This window comes from Theropithecus gelada, chromosome 11, assembly GCF_003255815.1.
Source record: "Theropithecus gelada isolate Dixy chromosome 11, Tgel_1.0, whole genome shotgun sequence".
NCBI classification, from domain to species: Eukaryota; Metazoa; Chordata; class Mammalia; order Primates; family Cercopithecidae; genus Theropithecus; species Theropithecus gelada.
In genome coordinates, this window is record NC_037679.1 from 98,313,074 (window position 1) to 98,328,847 (window position 15,774).

General features: G+C 53.8%; 1 protein-coding gene across 5 annotated transcripts; it reads left to right on the forward strand.

Annotated features, from left to right (window-relative positions):
* The first annotated feature begins 1,497 nt into the window (after positions 1-1,497).
* On the forward strand, positions 1,498-15,528 carry TNFRSF1A (TNF receptor superfamily member 1A). Of its 5 annotated transcripts, XM_025402989.1 has the most exons (11): positions 1,498-1,840; positions 9,691-9,844; positions 10,068-10,196; positions 10,421-10,570; positions 10,790-10,868; positions 11,957-12,074; positions 13,351-13,424; positions 13,553-13,666; positions 13,969-13,997; positions 14,197-14,485; positions 14,669-15,528. In XM_025402989.1, exons 6-11 carry the CDS (start codon positions 11,983-11,985, stop codon positions 14,977-14,979), a joined length of 909 nt encoding a protein of 302 aa, XP_025258774.1. In that variant the 5' UTR covers positions 1,498-1,840; positions 9,691-9,844; positions 10,068-10,196; positions 10,421-10,570; positions 10,790-10,868; positions 11,957-11,982; the 3' UTR covers positions 14,980-15,528. The 5 variants fall into 5 exon arrangements, with proteins under 5 accessions (XP_025258774.1, XP_025258770.1, XP_025258772.1 ...); XM_025402985.1 differs by lacking the exon at positions 11,957-12,074; XM_025402987.1 differs by lacking the exon at positions 11,957-12,074 and having other exon boundaries at positions 10,068-10,200; positions 14,669-15,527.
* The last annotated feature ends 246 nt before the right edge of the window (positions 15,529-15,774 follow it).

A 15,774-nucleotide genomic window follows, 5' to 3' on the forward strand; every position in this document is an offset into this window, starting at 1 on the left:
ACACCTGTAATCCTAGATCTTTGGGAGGCTGAGGTGGGCAGATCGCTTGGGCCCAGGAGTTCACGACCAGCCTGTGTAACATGGCGAGACCCTGTCTCTACAAAAAGTACAAAAATTACCCGGGCATGGTGGTATGCACCTATAGTCCCAGCTACTTGGGAGGCTGAGGTGGGAGAATTACTTGAGCCTGGGAGGTCGAGGCTGCAGTGAGCTGTGATGGTACCACTGCACTCCAGCTTGGGAAACAGAGCGGACCCTCGAAACAAACACAAAAATGAAAAACAAGCAAATGGAGAAATAAAAAAAACCTAGGGGGTTGTAGTAGATGATCTCTAAGGTTAGTTATTATTATTTTTTTTGAAACGGAGTCTCACGTTGTCGCCCAGGCTGGAGTGCAGTGGCGCGATCTCGGCTCACTGCAAGCTCCGCCTCCCGGGTTCACGCCATTCTCCTGCCTCAGCCTCCTGAGTAGCTGGGACTACAGGCGCCCGCCACCGCGCCCGGCTAATTTTTTGTATTTTTAGTAGAGACGGGGTTTCACTGTGGTCTCGATCTCCTGACCTTGTGATCTGCCCTCCTCGGCCTCCCGAAGTGCTGGGATTACAGGCGTGAGCCACCGCGCCCGGCTCTAAGGTTAGTTATAATTGAGGTATTGGAATATTTAGGAAAGAGCACCTAAATATTCTAGGAACTAAATATACTAGGAACACCTGATGGAGATATCTTTATTTCCACGGCAGCTTCGTGGATATGTCTCATTGATGCTCATGGTATCACTCTTCCCATGTAGGTGGGCAGGCATTGTTAACCCCTATTTAATAAATGAGGAACCAACAAAGGCTTAGGAGAGGAGTTGCCTGATGTCCCATGATTGGTGGCAGAGCCAGGATCAACAGTGGGGCAGGGTGAGGGGACCTGGCCAGGCAGCGACTGGATGAGACCTGGGGTGAGAAGTGGCAGGGACCCAGTCAGGGCAGAAAATGAGGGTTAGGACTTACTTTGAGGTTTGGATTGGATCGGTAAATTCCCAAGAAAGAGGGAGACTAGGAGGCTAGTGAAGAATTGTGGAGTAAAGGGGAGGACTACTAAGGGACATGGAGTATCTATCATGTGTCAGACGCTTATCTATGTCTCTCGTGTCTGAACAAATCCTTGCAGGAACCCCAGGAGACAGGTTATCTCCACTCTGCAAATTGGAAAACGGACCCAGAGAGGTTCAGTTATGTGTCCGAGACCACCCAGCTAAGAAGCTGAGCATTCTGAACTGGAACCCAGAGAATTTGACTCCCAAACTCTGGGTCCTTTCACTGCTGTGTTCCCTTTGGGAAAGGCTAGTGATGCGGGGAAGCGGCTTATTGCCCCTTGGTGTTTGGTTGGGAGTGGTCGGATTGGTGGGTTGGGGGCGCAAGGCAGCCAGATCTGAGACTCTTGCGCTTGTGACTGGACTACAAAGAGTTAAAGAACCTTGGGCCTCCTCCTCCCGCCTCCTCTGGCCTCCTCCTCCAGCTCTTCCTGTCCCGCTGTTGCAACACGGCCTCACTCTTCCCCTCCCACCTCCTCTCTCCTCCTCTCTGCTTTAATTTTCTCAGAATTCTCTGGACTCAGGCTCCAGTTCTGGCCTTTGGGGTTCAAGATCACTGGAACCAGGCCGTGGTCTCTATGCCCGAGTCTCAACCCTCAACTGTCACCCCAAGGCACTTGGGACGTCCTGGACAGACCGAGTCCCGGGAAGCCGCCAGCGCTGCCGCTGCCACACTGTCCTGAGCCCAAATGGGGGAGTGAGAGGCCATAGCTGTCTGGCATGGGCCTCTCCACCGTGCCTGACCTACTGCTGCCACTGGTGAGACCAGGGACAAAGGGAAGAGTGGGCTGGTGGGCGAGGCACCGCCCGGCCGGCGTGGGCCCTCTCCGGGAGGGGGCCGAGCCTCTCCTGCCCGGGCCTGGTCCTGGCGCCGGCCTCAGGCCTGCAGGTCCTAACCCCAGCCACTGCCAGTGTGGGGTTCCCCATGCATCCACCGCTTGGAGTAGGGGCTGCGCTGAGACAGGGGAATGGGAGAAGTTTGAGAGGGAGAGAGTAAAAGGAAGCCCTGAGCCCTGACAGCCGTGAAAGTTTGCGAGGGCCAAGGGAATGTGGGCAGGTGATAGGCCCAGGGTGGGGCAGATTTGGCGGGGAAAGGAAAGGAGTGGGAGTAGGAAGGTTAGCGCTCTGGGAGTCCAGACGGTTCTGAATTCTGTCCCTGCAGTCAGCTGGCTGGCCTGCAGTGTGTTGGGCCGTGGGGAGGCAAGGCTGCCTGTGGAACCTGGCAAAGCACACCCTGTAGGGCAGAAGTTTGGCGGCTGGTGAAGTAGGGGAGTGAGTTGAGGAGTGGGGATGGCGTGGTGTGGTGGGTTTGGGATGCCTGTGGTGGGAGGTATTTGAGAATGAGCTGGGACACTGGATGGGGCAAGGCAACCCAGTGGACAGCGTCCCCAGTACCCTGGCCAAGCCCTGGTCTCTCACCTGGGGACATTCTTTACCCTTCTGCCTGCTGCTAGGCGGGTGACCTCTGTAGGACTGAGCCTTCCCAGGGAGCTAGCCCTACCCCCACCTGGTCAGTGTCGCTGGGCCTGTCCTCCAGCTTCCCCTCCCCGCTGCTTTCCACAGAGCTAAACAACAATCCCTTGGTTTCTTATTCTACAGTTCAGTTTGGGGAAGTTGGTAGAAAGTTGTTTTCGTCACTGGAAAATGTCCCTTTCTCTGGCTTCAGCCTTGTTTCAATGTATCCTTGATCGTCCTCCACGTCTTGGCCCGGGAATCATCCCGTTCAGATGCCCTGGGCCCATCTAGTTGGGCAGATTTTCCCTGTCCTGTTGTGGCCCTGCCCTGCCCGGCCTCTGAAGCCTGCGCCTACCTCCCCTCTCTTTAGTGCCTTATACTTTTCCTCTCCCACCATTCCTTTCTTTCCAACAATCTCCCCAGACTCTCCTCAGACTTCTCAGAGCCTCTTTTTTTGAAATCTTTTCTCGCTAGTCCTCCTTCCCCTCCTCTCTGCTCCGCTCCGGTCCCACATTTCCAGCCTCAGGTCCCCAAGCAGCACGTCCCTTGTCAGGGTCTCACTCTTCTCCTTCTCCCTCCTCCTTAGTCCCACCCCCTCTTCCCTTCCTCCCGCTGTCCTTCCCCCCACGGTCTCCCCACCAGCCAGCTGCCCTGACATCCTGCTTCTGTTTTCTGTTTGGGGGCAGCCCTGGCTCCCTCACGCACCTGCTGCACGAACAGGAGCAGCTTCTATAACCTAACCTTCCATGCCTTTGTTTCTTTATCTCCACAACGGGAGTCATAGTCATGACCTCATACTGTTGTTTTGAAGATTGAATAGACTGATACATGTTAAGTGTTCCTTTGATTTGTTAAGTGTGCACTCTGGGCTAGACACTGTGATAGGTGCTGGGATTACAGCAGAGAACAAAATCCCTGCCCATAGCTTTGACAGTCCATCAGGGAAACAGGTTGTAGCAAATAGAAAGCACTCAATAAAGTGTTTATATTGCTGTGATTAGTAGTAATTACTGGGTGGTTACCTGTGTTTGGAAAATAGAGGGTAAATGTAGCCTGAACAGGTAAAGGGAAGTGCCTGGGTCCTGGGGTGCTTCAGCCCAGGTGGGATTACGTCTCCTAAGAGACAGAAGCCTGGCCTGGAGCTGGGGGAAAGGGGAAACAAAGGGAATGCAACATCCTTCTGAATGTCTCACCATTCAATGGGCAATGCAGAGCGTACTGTGTGAGGGGTGGACGTGGGCGGGGGGGGGAGGTGAGGTAGGGGAGTAGGGAAGAATGATACAGGAGAGATGGTGGCAAAGCAAACAGGATTTTGCTGCCCTCAAAGAGCTTACAGCCTAGGAACCAAGATGGCTTACAGTGAAAAATGATGTCAGAGCAATCCGGAGGAAAATATCCACAAATGCATGGTGATGTGGTGTCCTGGAGCACCAATGGGAGGAGAAAGAACTGGGGAAGGAGACAAGCCTTAGTCCACTGCCTTGCCTTGCTTAGCAGGTCTCAGCTCCTGTGCTCAGCTCCAGAAAATTCAGGAGCTTCCCCACGCTGCTTCAGTGTCCTTCGCCGTGCAACTGCAGCATTCCCTGTATAGAGGTCAGTGCCAACAACTGACTGTCTTTGACTCAAGCGAGAGTTCTTGAGAGCACGAGCTGTGTATTATCCACCTCAGCATCCCTAGCACCCATACAGGACCTGTCACATAAACTGTACTCCTTAGCTATTTGCTGAATGAATTAAGGAACAAGAGATGGGTCAGATGGGATGGGGGAGGGAAAGCCTCATAGAAAAGTGGATGTGGAGCTGACATCTGAAGTCACTGCCTGTCAGGGTAGCTATAAAGGAGGGAGGCAGAATCGGACACTGATGTGAGGAAGGGGAGAGGAATGGAGAGATGGGATTTTGTGTTGATGGGCAGGGTGGCAGGAAATCAGACACCTTGGTGGGAGTGGAAAGACCACGTTGAGAAACACTAAGAAATATGAATGGGAAAATTAGAGGGAGTCGGGGAGAGGATGGAGGAAGAGTGTTGAATATGGTCCCAGGTGGAGGAATTCATTTCATTCGTTTATTCAGAAGCTGTTCTCCTAGGGCACACTCTGTGCCTGGACTGTGATTAGAAGTGAGGTGAGGCATCTCAGATGGGTGCCGTGGCTCATGCCTGTAATTCTAGCACTTCAGGAGGCCGAGGCGTGTGGATTGCCTGAGTCCAGGAGTTCGAGACTAGCCTGGGCAACACAGTAAAACCCTGTCTGTACAAAAAATACAAAGATTAGCGGGGCATGGTGGGGCATGCTTGTCATCCCAGCATTTGGGAGACTGAGCTCAGGAGAATCGCTTGGGCCCAGGAGGTGGAGGTTGTAGTGAGCCCTGACCACACCACTACATTCCATCCTGGTGGTGAAGGTTGCAGTGAACTGTGAGTGTGCCACTGCACTTCACCCTGGGCGACAGAGTGAGACCCTGTTTAAAAAAAAAAGAGAAGTGAGGCATCCCTGGAGGTGCCCATTCAGATCATTTCCATGACCATGGAAGTGTTTGGAGCCAGGCTCTGGAGATGGAGAGGAAGGTTCACACACTTGTGCGTGCCATTTAAAGCCTGAATGAAGATAAAAATGTGTGTAGGATGGGTGGGAGCAGAAGAGAGGCTAGAAGACAACTGTAGTAACCCAGGTGTGAGGCAACCCAGGGATGCAGAGAGGGCTAAGAGATCACAGAGGGAGGCCTTGCAAGACGAACTGACACACGGGATGGCAGCAGGGATAGGGACAGGGCCTTGGGGAGGGAGCGTGGCAGGGTCTCAACATTCATCCCGGAAGTTGATGGTGTGACATTTGTGTAGGTGAGGAGATGGATGAATTCTGTTTGGGGCATGTTAAGGGCCAGGGGAATGGTCGTGTGGAAGGGTACACCTACCAAGCTAGAGGAGAGGTGCTCCAACTTCTTTCTGCCTTTGTATCATTCGGACGCACTGTGTTCACTCATCAGTGGTTCTCAAAAGGAGAGGAGCACACCAGACTCTTCAGTAAGGGTGTGTGTGCTTGTGTGTGGGGAGGTGGGGGGTGGTCTGAAAACTCTCCCCTGGAGATAAATATATTCCTACTAGGGGTGCTGTCTTCTCATCTCCCTCTCTGAGAATCACTGGCTTCCACCAGAGTGGAAGACAGATGTGTCATTAGATCCATCAGTTGATCTGTATTTATCTGCTCCCAGTCTGGAGGCCTGGTTCTGGGAGCTGAGAGGATACCAGGGGAGGATAAGACACTTTCTGACCAACACATTATTTGATCTGTCATCTTACAAGGTTCGTGGTCACTTTGGGGAGATCCTATCTGTCAACCAACATAACCATATTATGATAAGAGCCAAAAGTAGATAGGGTCAGTTCACGTGAGTTGAGCCCACAGGGGCTGTGGGTTTCAGGAGCTGGGGTGGAGGAAACAGATATCATCAATGGAGGCTTCATGGGAGGGAGATGGGATCTCAGCTGGGCCCTTGGAGGAGAAGCTGCCATGACCTCCCCCAACATCTTGACATTAAATGAACAGACACATGAATGAGGGGGAAAGGAAGACTGATTGGGTCCCTGCAAGGTGGCTGGATCAGGGTCAGACCACAAGGCCGATCTCAGCTTCGCCTCCCCACTCTGCAGCCCCAGCACAGGAAGTCACACTTTAAAGCCTTCTCTGGCGGAAATTGTGGGGGAGTTGGAGGGGTGTTGGCCACCCCCTCAACTGTCTCTCCACAGGCACCCCAGCTTCCTGCCCTTCTGCTCCAGGCTGGAGTCTGGGCCTGAAGAGCTCACCTCCTGTTTCAGCTGTTTTGCTTCATTTATGCAACTGCTGAGGACTGGGCTCACTGGGGCCAGCTGATGCCAGCAGTGGTGCCCAGTGGTGGGGAGTCTGAGGGCCCTGGCTCCCAGGGGTCAGGAGGGCTGACCCGGAGCATTCTGGGGACCAGGGGAAGCCTGGGAAGCAGGGCTGCTTCTTCCGTCTGGCATCCCTTCTCGCCTGCTCCCTGGTTCCTGGAAGTGGGCGTTCAGGGCTCTGGAGCCTTTCCTGTGCTGCCAGTGGGCTTGGGGAGGGGCTGTGGAGACTCAGAACTGGCCTTATTTCCTAAGGATTGTCTGGGGACCCCAGGGAGGCCCCCAAACCCAGCACAGCTGGCCAGAACCAGCCAGGCTGTGGGAACGTGGTGAACCCAGGGTGGGAGGGCAGCCTCGGCTTGCTTCCTGCTGGGACTGGGGCGTGTTGGGGGCTGGAGTGAGAGCTCACGGGACGGGTGTTGAACTGGGAGGAGGAGCTGGGGCGGGGCCTCAGCTAAAGGATGCTGAGGGGCTAGGAGGAGCCAAGTGGCCCTCAGGGAGGGGAGGGCACAGACCCGATGGGCGGAAGCCAGGGTCGAGGGAGACTTCCCTTTGGGATGGAATGGGGAGAGGGAGGCATTTCCCGGAACATGAGGGCCAAGTGGGACGAGGGTCTGTGGCCTGGCTTTTGGAAAGGGGAGGGGTTGAAAGGGGGTTAAGTGGGGATGGGAAGGAGAGACTGGGCCATAGGAAGAAGGGATTAGATGGAGTCCCTCTTGCAGGCTGGTGCCTTCTGCCTTTCTGCTGACTCATGACCCTTGAGGAGCTGGGGAAGCTGCTAGTTCCCTCTCCCCTCCCTGGATCTCCCTCCCTCTGGCCTGAGTCACTGGGGCGGAGTTGCTGGGAAAATATTTCCCTTTCCCGGATCTGACTTAACCCCCAGAGTGCTGGAAAGAGAAGGGAACATGTGGCCTGAGAAAGCCTCTCTCCCGCCCTCCCCGCAGGGAGGCTCATCCCCCACTGGCCAGAGGTCCCTGAAAAGCTCCCTTTAAGGCTGTCTGGGGTTGGCATCCCCCAGTTCTTCGTCATGACTCTGTCTCTGCCTGTTGACTCTGCCTCAAGCCCCCTGGATGGGATTCAAAGTGCCAGTGACCTTGGGTGCTCCAATAGCTTCTTCAGGGAAAGGAACCACACTTTCAGGATTGGGAAGTTCTTCCCATCACCACCCCAAACCCTTCCTGTTGCCCTGGAAGCCCCAGTCCTGTTCTCAGGGGAGGTGGCACGGCGTTGGCTGGCGTGGGCTGGGGAAGGTTGTCCTCTGAGCAGCGGCGCACACCTCCACCTGCGGGGGCTGCTATTGTGTTTCTGCGTGTGACTTCCCATGTTTGCGGCTGAGGCTTGAACTTCCGGGCCTGCGCAGCTACAGCTGCAGCATCTCCCAGTGGCTGACTCAGGGTGTGACTGGCCTCCTGCTCCGAAATGTGGAGTTGGTGAGGCTGGGTGGCTGTGGGCTGCCTGGCCCTCCTTCCCTGCCCTAGGGTTTCTGTGATCTGGTGAGTCAGTTGCTCCTCAGTATTTAACAGTCGTTGAGGACACCCTCTTATCTTTACACAAAGTGTCTCTTATAGTAGAGAGAAAAAAAAAAAAAAAAACAAAACCGAAGCCCAGGGAAAACCAGAAATGAAGCTGGCAGAGATCAAAGTCCAAGTTGGAGCTAAATATTCCCTCCTGGCTTTGCTTTCCTGGCACTGATGCCAGAACAGGACAAGCCGTTTAGCTGCCGTGAGGTTGGCCTGAGACTGCAAAGCGTACCTTCCAGAATACCGTGGCGTGCAGGGGCTCCAGGACTCCCCAGCACGCCCTCAGCTCCCACCTGACAGTCATCCAAGCTGAGTCACTAGCCTTGGCCAGCTCTATTTGAGTGTCCTGCACACCTTTGCCCACTCCTCCCCCCATCTCAACTTTGTCCCCCGTCTACCCATGTGGGATCCCCAACCTTTCCCTTTTACTCTCCTCCCCATTTGTCATTGCCAACCCCGGGTGTTTGCGTAAATTTTGAGGTGGAGGGGATGGGCCAGGGAATGTGAGGGCAGGAGGCGGAGTAAGGTTTGATACAAGCATGTAAGGAAACTTCCTTCTGCTTCTGCCCACTCCCCAGGAGTGGAGCTCACAGGAACATCACTCGCCCCCACCACCAGCTGACCTTTTTAGAAATACTCCCGGGATGTGCACAGATCCTCACTGTTTACCTCTGTGAATGTTCACAAAGCAATCACACGGTGAACCCAGCACCCAGAGGGAGAAACACCGCCCCAATCTTTAGGGCTGCTTGTTGGAAGAAAGGGCCATCACTGAAGTAACCTGCCAATTCCCAATCAAAAACACATCCTTTCAACATCTGCCCTGTGTCCAGCACTGTTGGCTGCTGTGGGGGATTTCACAGTAAGGATAAAATAACAGGGCTGGACTCACGCCTGTAATCCTAGCACTTTGGGAAGTCAAGGTGGGAGGATCACTTGAGCTCAGGATTTTGAGACCAGCCTGAGCAACATAACAAGACCCTGCCACTACTAAAAATAAAAAAAAATTAGCTGGGCATGGTGGTGCACGCCTGTAGTCCCAGCTATTCAGGAGGCTAAGGTGGGAGGACTGCTTGAGTGTGGATGGTGGAGGCTGCGGTGATTTTATCACTGCACTCCAACCTGGACAACAGAGCAAGATCCTGTCTCAAAAAAAAAAAAATACAGCTTAGGTCTGGGGCCTACTAGCTTTGAGTTGAGGGAACAAAAATGAACACACAGGACAACTAGAGAACAATAAGCATCAGATTGTATGATCCCAACTGTCTAAGATTCAAGGAAGAACTCTAACGTTGGTGAGTGGGTTGGCCTGGGCAGCATGTTTCACAAGGAAGGACTTGAGCTGGGGAAGTTTTATTTATTTATTTTTATTTTTATTTTTTATTTTTTATTTATTTATTGAGACGGAGTCTTGTTCTGTCGCCTGGGCTGGAGTGCAGTGGCTGGATCTCAGCTCACTGCAACCTCCGCCTCCCAGATTTACGCCATTCTCCTGCCTCAGCCTCCCGTGTATCTGGGACTACAGGCGCCTGCCTCCTCGCCCAGCTAGTTTTTTGTATTTTTTAATAGAGACGGGGTTTCACCGAGTTAGCCAGGATGGTCTCGATCTCCTGACCTCGTGATCCGCCCGACTCGGCCTCCCAAAGTGCTGGGATTACAGGCTTGAGCCACCGCACCCGGCCAGAGCTGGGGAAGTTTTAGATCTGCTGCCCCTAAGCTTCCCATCCCTCCCTCTCCTGATGGTGTCTATCCTCTATCTGATTCTTCCCCAGGTGCTCCTGGAGCTGTTGGTGGGAACATACCCCTCAGGGGTTATTGGACTGGTCCCTCCCCTCAGGGACAGGGAGAAGAGAGATAGTGTGTGTCCCCAAGGAAAATACATCCACCCTCAAAATAATTCCGTTTGCTGTACCAAGTGCCACAAAGGTAGGGGCAAGTGGAAACGGTGAATGCCCTCAGGTCTGGGGTGCTGCTTCTTCCTCTGCTTCTTCCAGATGTTCTTCCCTAACTTTGCTGCCTCTCCTGGACTGGGATTTTCTCCCTCCCTCCTCTCCTAGAGACTTCAGGGAATTGGCTCTGGCTGTTGTCCCTAGCATGGGGCTCCTTCCTTGAACTCTCACCTGCAGCCTAACTGCTGCTCCATTCACAGGAACCTACTTGTACAATGACTGTCCAGGCCCGGGGCAGGATACAGACTGCAGGGAGTGTGAGAGCGGCTCCTTCACCGCTTCAGAGAACCACCTTAGGCACTGCCTCAGCTGCTCCAAATGCCGAAAGGGTGAGTGTGCACAGGCTGGAGAGTCAGGCGGGTCTTGACCGGTGTGTGCATGCCTGTCTGTGTGCAGGCTGGTTGGTGTGGGCAGGAAGGTGTGTGTGTTGGTGGGACACTGCATGGATGTGAGTGTGTGTTACAGAGACAGACACACACTTAGGGGAATATCAGGAAGGAGATGCAGGGACAGGAGGATGCAGGACTCATACCCCATCTTCTCCCCTCACCAGAAATGGGCCAGGTGGAGATCTCTTCTTGCACCGTGGACCGGGACACCGTGTGTGGCTGCAGGAAGAACCAGTACCGGTATTATTGGAGTGAAAACCTTTTCCAGTGCTTCAATTGCAGCCTCTGCCTCAATGGGACGGTGCACCTCTCCTGTGAGTGCAGCTCTCCTGACGCCAAGCCCTCTCCCCCCACCAGGGGCCGGCCCCTTCCCCATGTAGCGGCATTTCCTTTCCTTCCCCTCCCATAGTCCGTGGGTCTGACGACCAACTCCTCTCTGGCCGCCCCCTCCCTGTCCCTCGTCACTTCCTCTGTCCTGTGGGGTGAGGGTGCAGGGTGCTCCTTCTTTAGCTGTGCTGCACTTCTCCCTACAGGCCAGGAGAAACAGAATACCGTGTGCACCTGCCATGCAGGGTTCTTTCTAAGAGAAAACGAGTGTGTCTCCTGTAGTAAGTGAGTATCTCTGAGAGCTGCTGGGCACTGGATGGTGGCATGGATTGGGATGGGTGACTTTGGTGGGAGCCACTAGTGGGACAACGGATGCCAGGATGCCCCAGAGTGCTCAGGCTCCTACTGGCTGAGTGGGAGACACTTCGTTAAGACACCAAGCAGTCCTTCCCCTTGCTCTTCAAATCTTAAGGAGTCTTTGAGGATAGAAGATCATGCCCCAAGGACTTGTAGCCCTTCCAACTCAGATATGTCGATTCTTGGGCCATAGGATCTACGATAGTTCATTGATTCTAGGACATACACTCTGACAGCTCTGAAATCAAACTTCCTGTAATTGATGATTCATCATGGTTTCATTGGCAGCTTTGTGTGTGTCTGGGTAGTCAGGTAAAGAAAAGTGCCTTTTATTCTTGATGGCATCTTAGGTTTGATGAAATATGGTATTTCCCCCTTAGTCTCTGTCCAGGCCTCCTCACTCCTGGCTCCACAGTGACTGTTCTTGTCACTCACTTGCAAAGAATAAACTCTGAGGGCTCTCAGAGTTTGAACCCCAGCATAGCCACTTATTGGCTATGTGACCTTGGGCAAGCTTCTTAACATCTCTGAGCCTGACTTTTATTTATTTATTTATTTATTTTTGAGACAGGGTTTCATTCTGTCACCCAGGCTGGAGTGCAGTGGCACAACCATGGCTCAGCCTCCACCTCCAGGGCTCAAGCCATCCTCTTGCCTTAGCCTCCTGGGACTAAGTAGCTGGGAGTAGCTGGGACTATAGGCACACACCACTACAGCCAGCTAATTTTTTACTTTTTGTAGAGACAGGGTCCTACGATTATGCCCAGGCTAGCCTCGGACTCCTGGGCTCGAGCAATCCTCTGCCTCGGCCTCCCAAAGTGCGAGGATTATAGGCATGAGCCACCAAGCCTGGCCTGGGCCTTGCCGTTCTTATATTTAAAGTAAGCATAATGACATTCATTTGGTAAATTTATGAGAACCAAAAACAAACAAACAAAACCTACAACACATCTGACACAAAGCTATTTATTTTCCATTAATCTTCATCTTTTTTTTTTTTTTTTTTTTTGAGACAGAGTCCTGCTCTGTTGCCCAGGCTGGAATGCAGTGGCGCAACCTTGGCTCACTGCAACCTCTGCCTCTCAGGTTCAAGCGACTCTCCTGCCTCAGCCTCCCGAGTAGCTGGGATTACAGGCACGTGCCACCATGCCTGGCTAATTTTTGTATTTTTAGTAGAGATGGGGTTTTACCAGTTTGGTCAGGCTGGTCTCAAACTCCTGGTTATCCACCCGCTTCAGCCTCCCAGAGTGCTGGGATTATAGACGTGAGCCACCGCACCTGGCTTGTCTCTTCCTGAAAGCACTTTTTTATTTTTGAGATGGAGTCTCACTCTAATGCCCAGGCTGGAGTGCAATGGCACGATCTCGGCTCACTGCAAGCTCCACCTCCTGGGTTCATACCATTATCCTGCCTCAGCCTCCCGAGAAGCTGGGACTACAGGCGCCTACCACCATGCCTGGCTAATTTTTTTTGTATTTTTAGTAGAGACGGGGTTTCACCGTGTTAGCCAGGATGGTCTTGATCTCCTGATGGTCTCAATCTCCTGACCTTGTGATCCACCCACCTGGGCCTCCCGAAGTACTGGGATTATAGACGTGAGCCACTACACCTGGCTTCGTTTCTTCCTGAAAGCACTTTTATACTATTCTATGTGGTTCTCACCATGAGCTTGAGAGGTGGGCTAAAGTGCCTCTCCCTGCTTTCATCTTCCTGCTGGGAACTCACTCTCTCAAGTTCCTTCCAGCACCACCCCATAGAGTTCTCATCACTCCACACTGTCCAGTGACAACTCCCAATGTGGAAGTTCTGCTAGTTCTACAGCGTGCTCTCTGGCTGCCCCAGTAACATGTATTTTAAAATTTTTCATATGCATGTTTGACTCCCCCTCCCCGAAGTCAGGGATTGTAACTAGCAGTGTCATTTAAGAAAAAGCCCTTAAACTTCTCTTTGCGAAAGGATTCTTATCAGCAAAACAGTGATGAAACAGCAATCCCATAACAGCGAGCTAGTTACCTTCTCAAGCACTTATTAAATGAGGCATAATCATTTTGCTTAATCCTCAATCCTGAGAGGTGGGTGATCCCTGTGGTGATGAGGAAACCGAGGCTTGGGGGCTAATGGCTTGCCTAGATTCACACTGCTAGCCAAGGAATGGACTGGAATTCACACCCTGACCCTGACTGCTTTTCACATTTTCTCCATAGCCTTTTCAAGATCCCTGCCAATTCTAAAATTAAATGATTCTGTGATTAACTGTGTTTCATTCTTCTGCATCAGTTCCCAAAACAAATTATATCAAGAGACAGCAAAAATATTTGTAAAGAAAGGATGTCCAACAATCTGTGTTGCTGTTTTTCTGCGTTCCTCCAATGGTAGGGCCGCTATTCACCAGTGCCGTCTCTTCTTTTAGCTGTAAGAAAACCCTGGAGTGCACCAAGTTGTGCCTACCCCAGACTGAGAATGTTAAGGGCACTGAGGACTCAGGTGAGGAGAAGTGACCGTGCTCACCTGCCCTCTCCCTCTCCTTGCCCCGACCCATCCATCCCACCCATCCGTCTATCCCTGTGGCCCCCCCCGCCCCCTCCTCTGACCAACACCTGCTTTGTCTCCAGGCACCACAGTGCTGTTGCCCCTGGTCATCTTCTTTGGTCTTTGCCTTTTATCCCTCCTCTTCATTGGTTTAATGTATCGCTACCAACGGTGGAAGTCCAAGCTCTACGCCATTGGTGAGTGGGACCTTTGGGAGGGAGGTGGAGCTGGTGGGGGTGAGGGAGGATGTGGGTGGGTGCGATGGACATATGTGGAGGGAGGTGAGGAATGTCCCCTCAGTTCACACTGCTGCGGACTCTGGGTAGAAGATGGCCCTGGATGGCTGGGGAGAGGTCGAGCTGCATGAGTAGCTCTCTCGTCCCTGGGGCCACATAGGCCCTGAGGCGTGTCACCACAAGTCCCCACTGCCAGCTGAGTCTAGGGTGCCAGGGCTGAGAGAGGAAGTGAAATTTATGATGCTTTCTTTCTTTTTTCTCAGTTTGTGGGAAATCAACACCTGAAAAAGAGGTGAGATGAAATCAGAGAGCTACTCCCAGATGTCCCTGACCGTTCGTCATAATTGCCTAATACTCAGATCCCCTGGAATCATCCTTCACCTCCCGGAGGCTCGCCTCATTCCCTCTAAGTCCCAGCCCCTATCCAAAATAAAGAGGGACGGGGTTGGTTTTGCTCCCCCACTAATGCTGCACCACCTTCTCTCTTTCAGGGGGAGCTTGAAGGAACTACTACTAAGCCCCTGGCCCCAACCCCAAACTTCAGTCCCACTCCAGGCTTCACCCCCACCCTGGACTTCAGTCCCATGCCCAGTTCCACCTTCACCTCCAGCTCCACCTATACCCCCGGTGACTGTCCCAACTTCGCGGCTTCCCGCAGAGAGATGGCACCACCCTACCTGGGGGCTGACCCCATCCTTGCAAAAGCCCTCGCCTCTGCCCCCATCCCCACTCCCCTTCAGAAGTGGGAGGACAGCGCCCACAAGCCACAGAGCCTAGAGAGTGAGTTTCTCCTGCCGCTGGAGACTGGGGGGAGGAGGCTGGGGGAGGGCCGGGTGAGGGCGGGCTGCCTCCCAGAGGGGACCAGGAGAAGCGGAGGGCGCGGGATGCGGGGCGGGGCCTGGGGTTGCTGCCCGAGGCTCACCGGCCTGCGTCCCCGAGGCTCACCGGCTTGCGTCCCCGCAGCTGATGACCCCGCGACGCTATACGCCGTGGTGGAGAACGTGCCCCCGTTGCGCTGGAAGGAATTCGTGCGGCGCCTAGGGCTGAGCGACCACGAGATCGATCGGCTGGAGCTGCAGAACGGGCGCTGCCTGCGCGAGGCGCAATACAGCATGCTGGCGACCTGGAGGCGGCGCACGCCGCGGCGCGAGGCCACGCTGGAGCTGCTGGGCCGCGTGCTCCGTGACATGGACCTGCTGGGCTGCCTGGAGGACATCGAGGAGGCGCTGTGCGGCCCCGCCGCCCTCCCGCCCGGGCCCGGTCTTCTCAGATGAGGCTGCGCCCCTGCAGGCAGCTCTAAGGACGGTCCTGCAAGATCCCCTTCCAACCCCACTTTTTTTCTGGAGAGGAGGGGTCCTGGAGGGGCAAACAGGGGCTAGCAGCCGCCTACTTGGTGCTACCCTCTAGATGTACATAGCTTTTCTCAGCTGCCTGCGCGCCGCTGACAGCACTGCGCGCGCGGAGAGAGGAGCGCCGTGGGCTCAAGAGCTTGAGTGGGTGGTTGCGAGGATGAGGGACGCTATGCCTCATGCCCGTTTTGGGTGTCCTCACCAGCAAGGCTGCTCAGGGGCCCCTGGTTCGTCCTTGAGCCTTTTTCACAGTACATAAGCAGTTTTTGTTTGTTTTTGTTTTTTTTGTTGTTGTTGTTTTTAAAAATCAATCATGTTACACTAATAGAAACTTGGCAGTCCTATGCCCTCTGCCTGGACAAGCACAAAGCAAGCTGAACTGTCCCAAGGCAGGGGCGAGCACGGAACAATGGGGCCTTCAGTTGAAGCTGTGGACTTTTGTAAATACACTAAAACTTCTGAAATTAAAGCTCTGCTCTTAGAGAGAGTGGTTTGTCAGGACGGGAGGCGGGGGCAGAGGCCCAGATCCTGAAGGGTGAGATGGGAAAAGCCCTGCACTAGGGCCAGGTAGCCCACCACGATCACGCCAACTGACAGAGGAGTAGCAGGTTCTTGTTCCGCCCACCCTCATCTGTTGCCCAAGCTGGAGTGCGCTCACTGCAGCCTCCAACCCTTGGGCTCATGGGGTCCTCCCACCTCAGCCTCTGGACACAGGTGCAC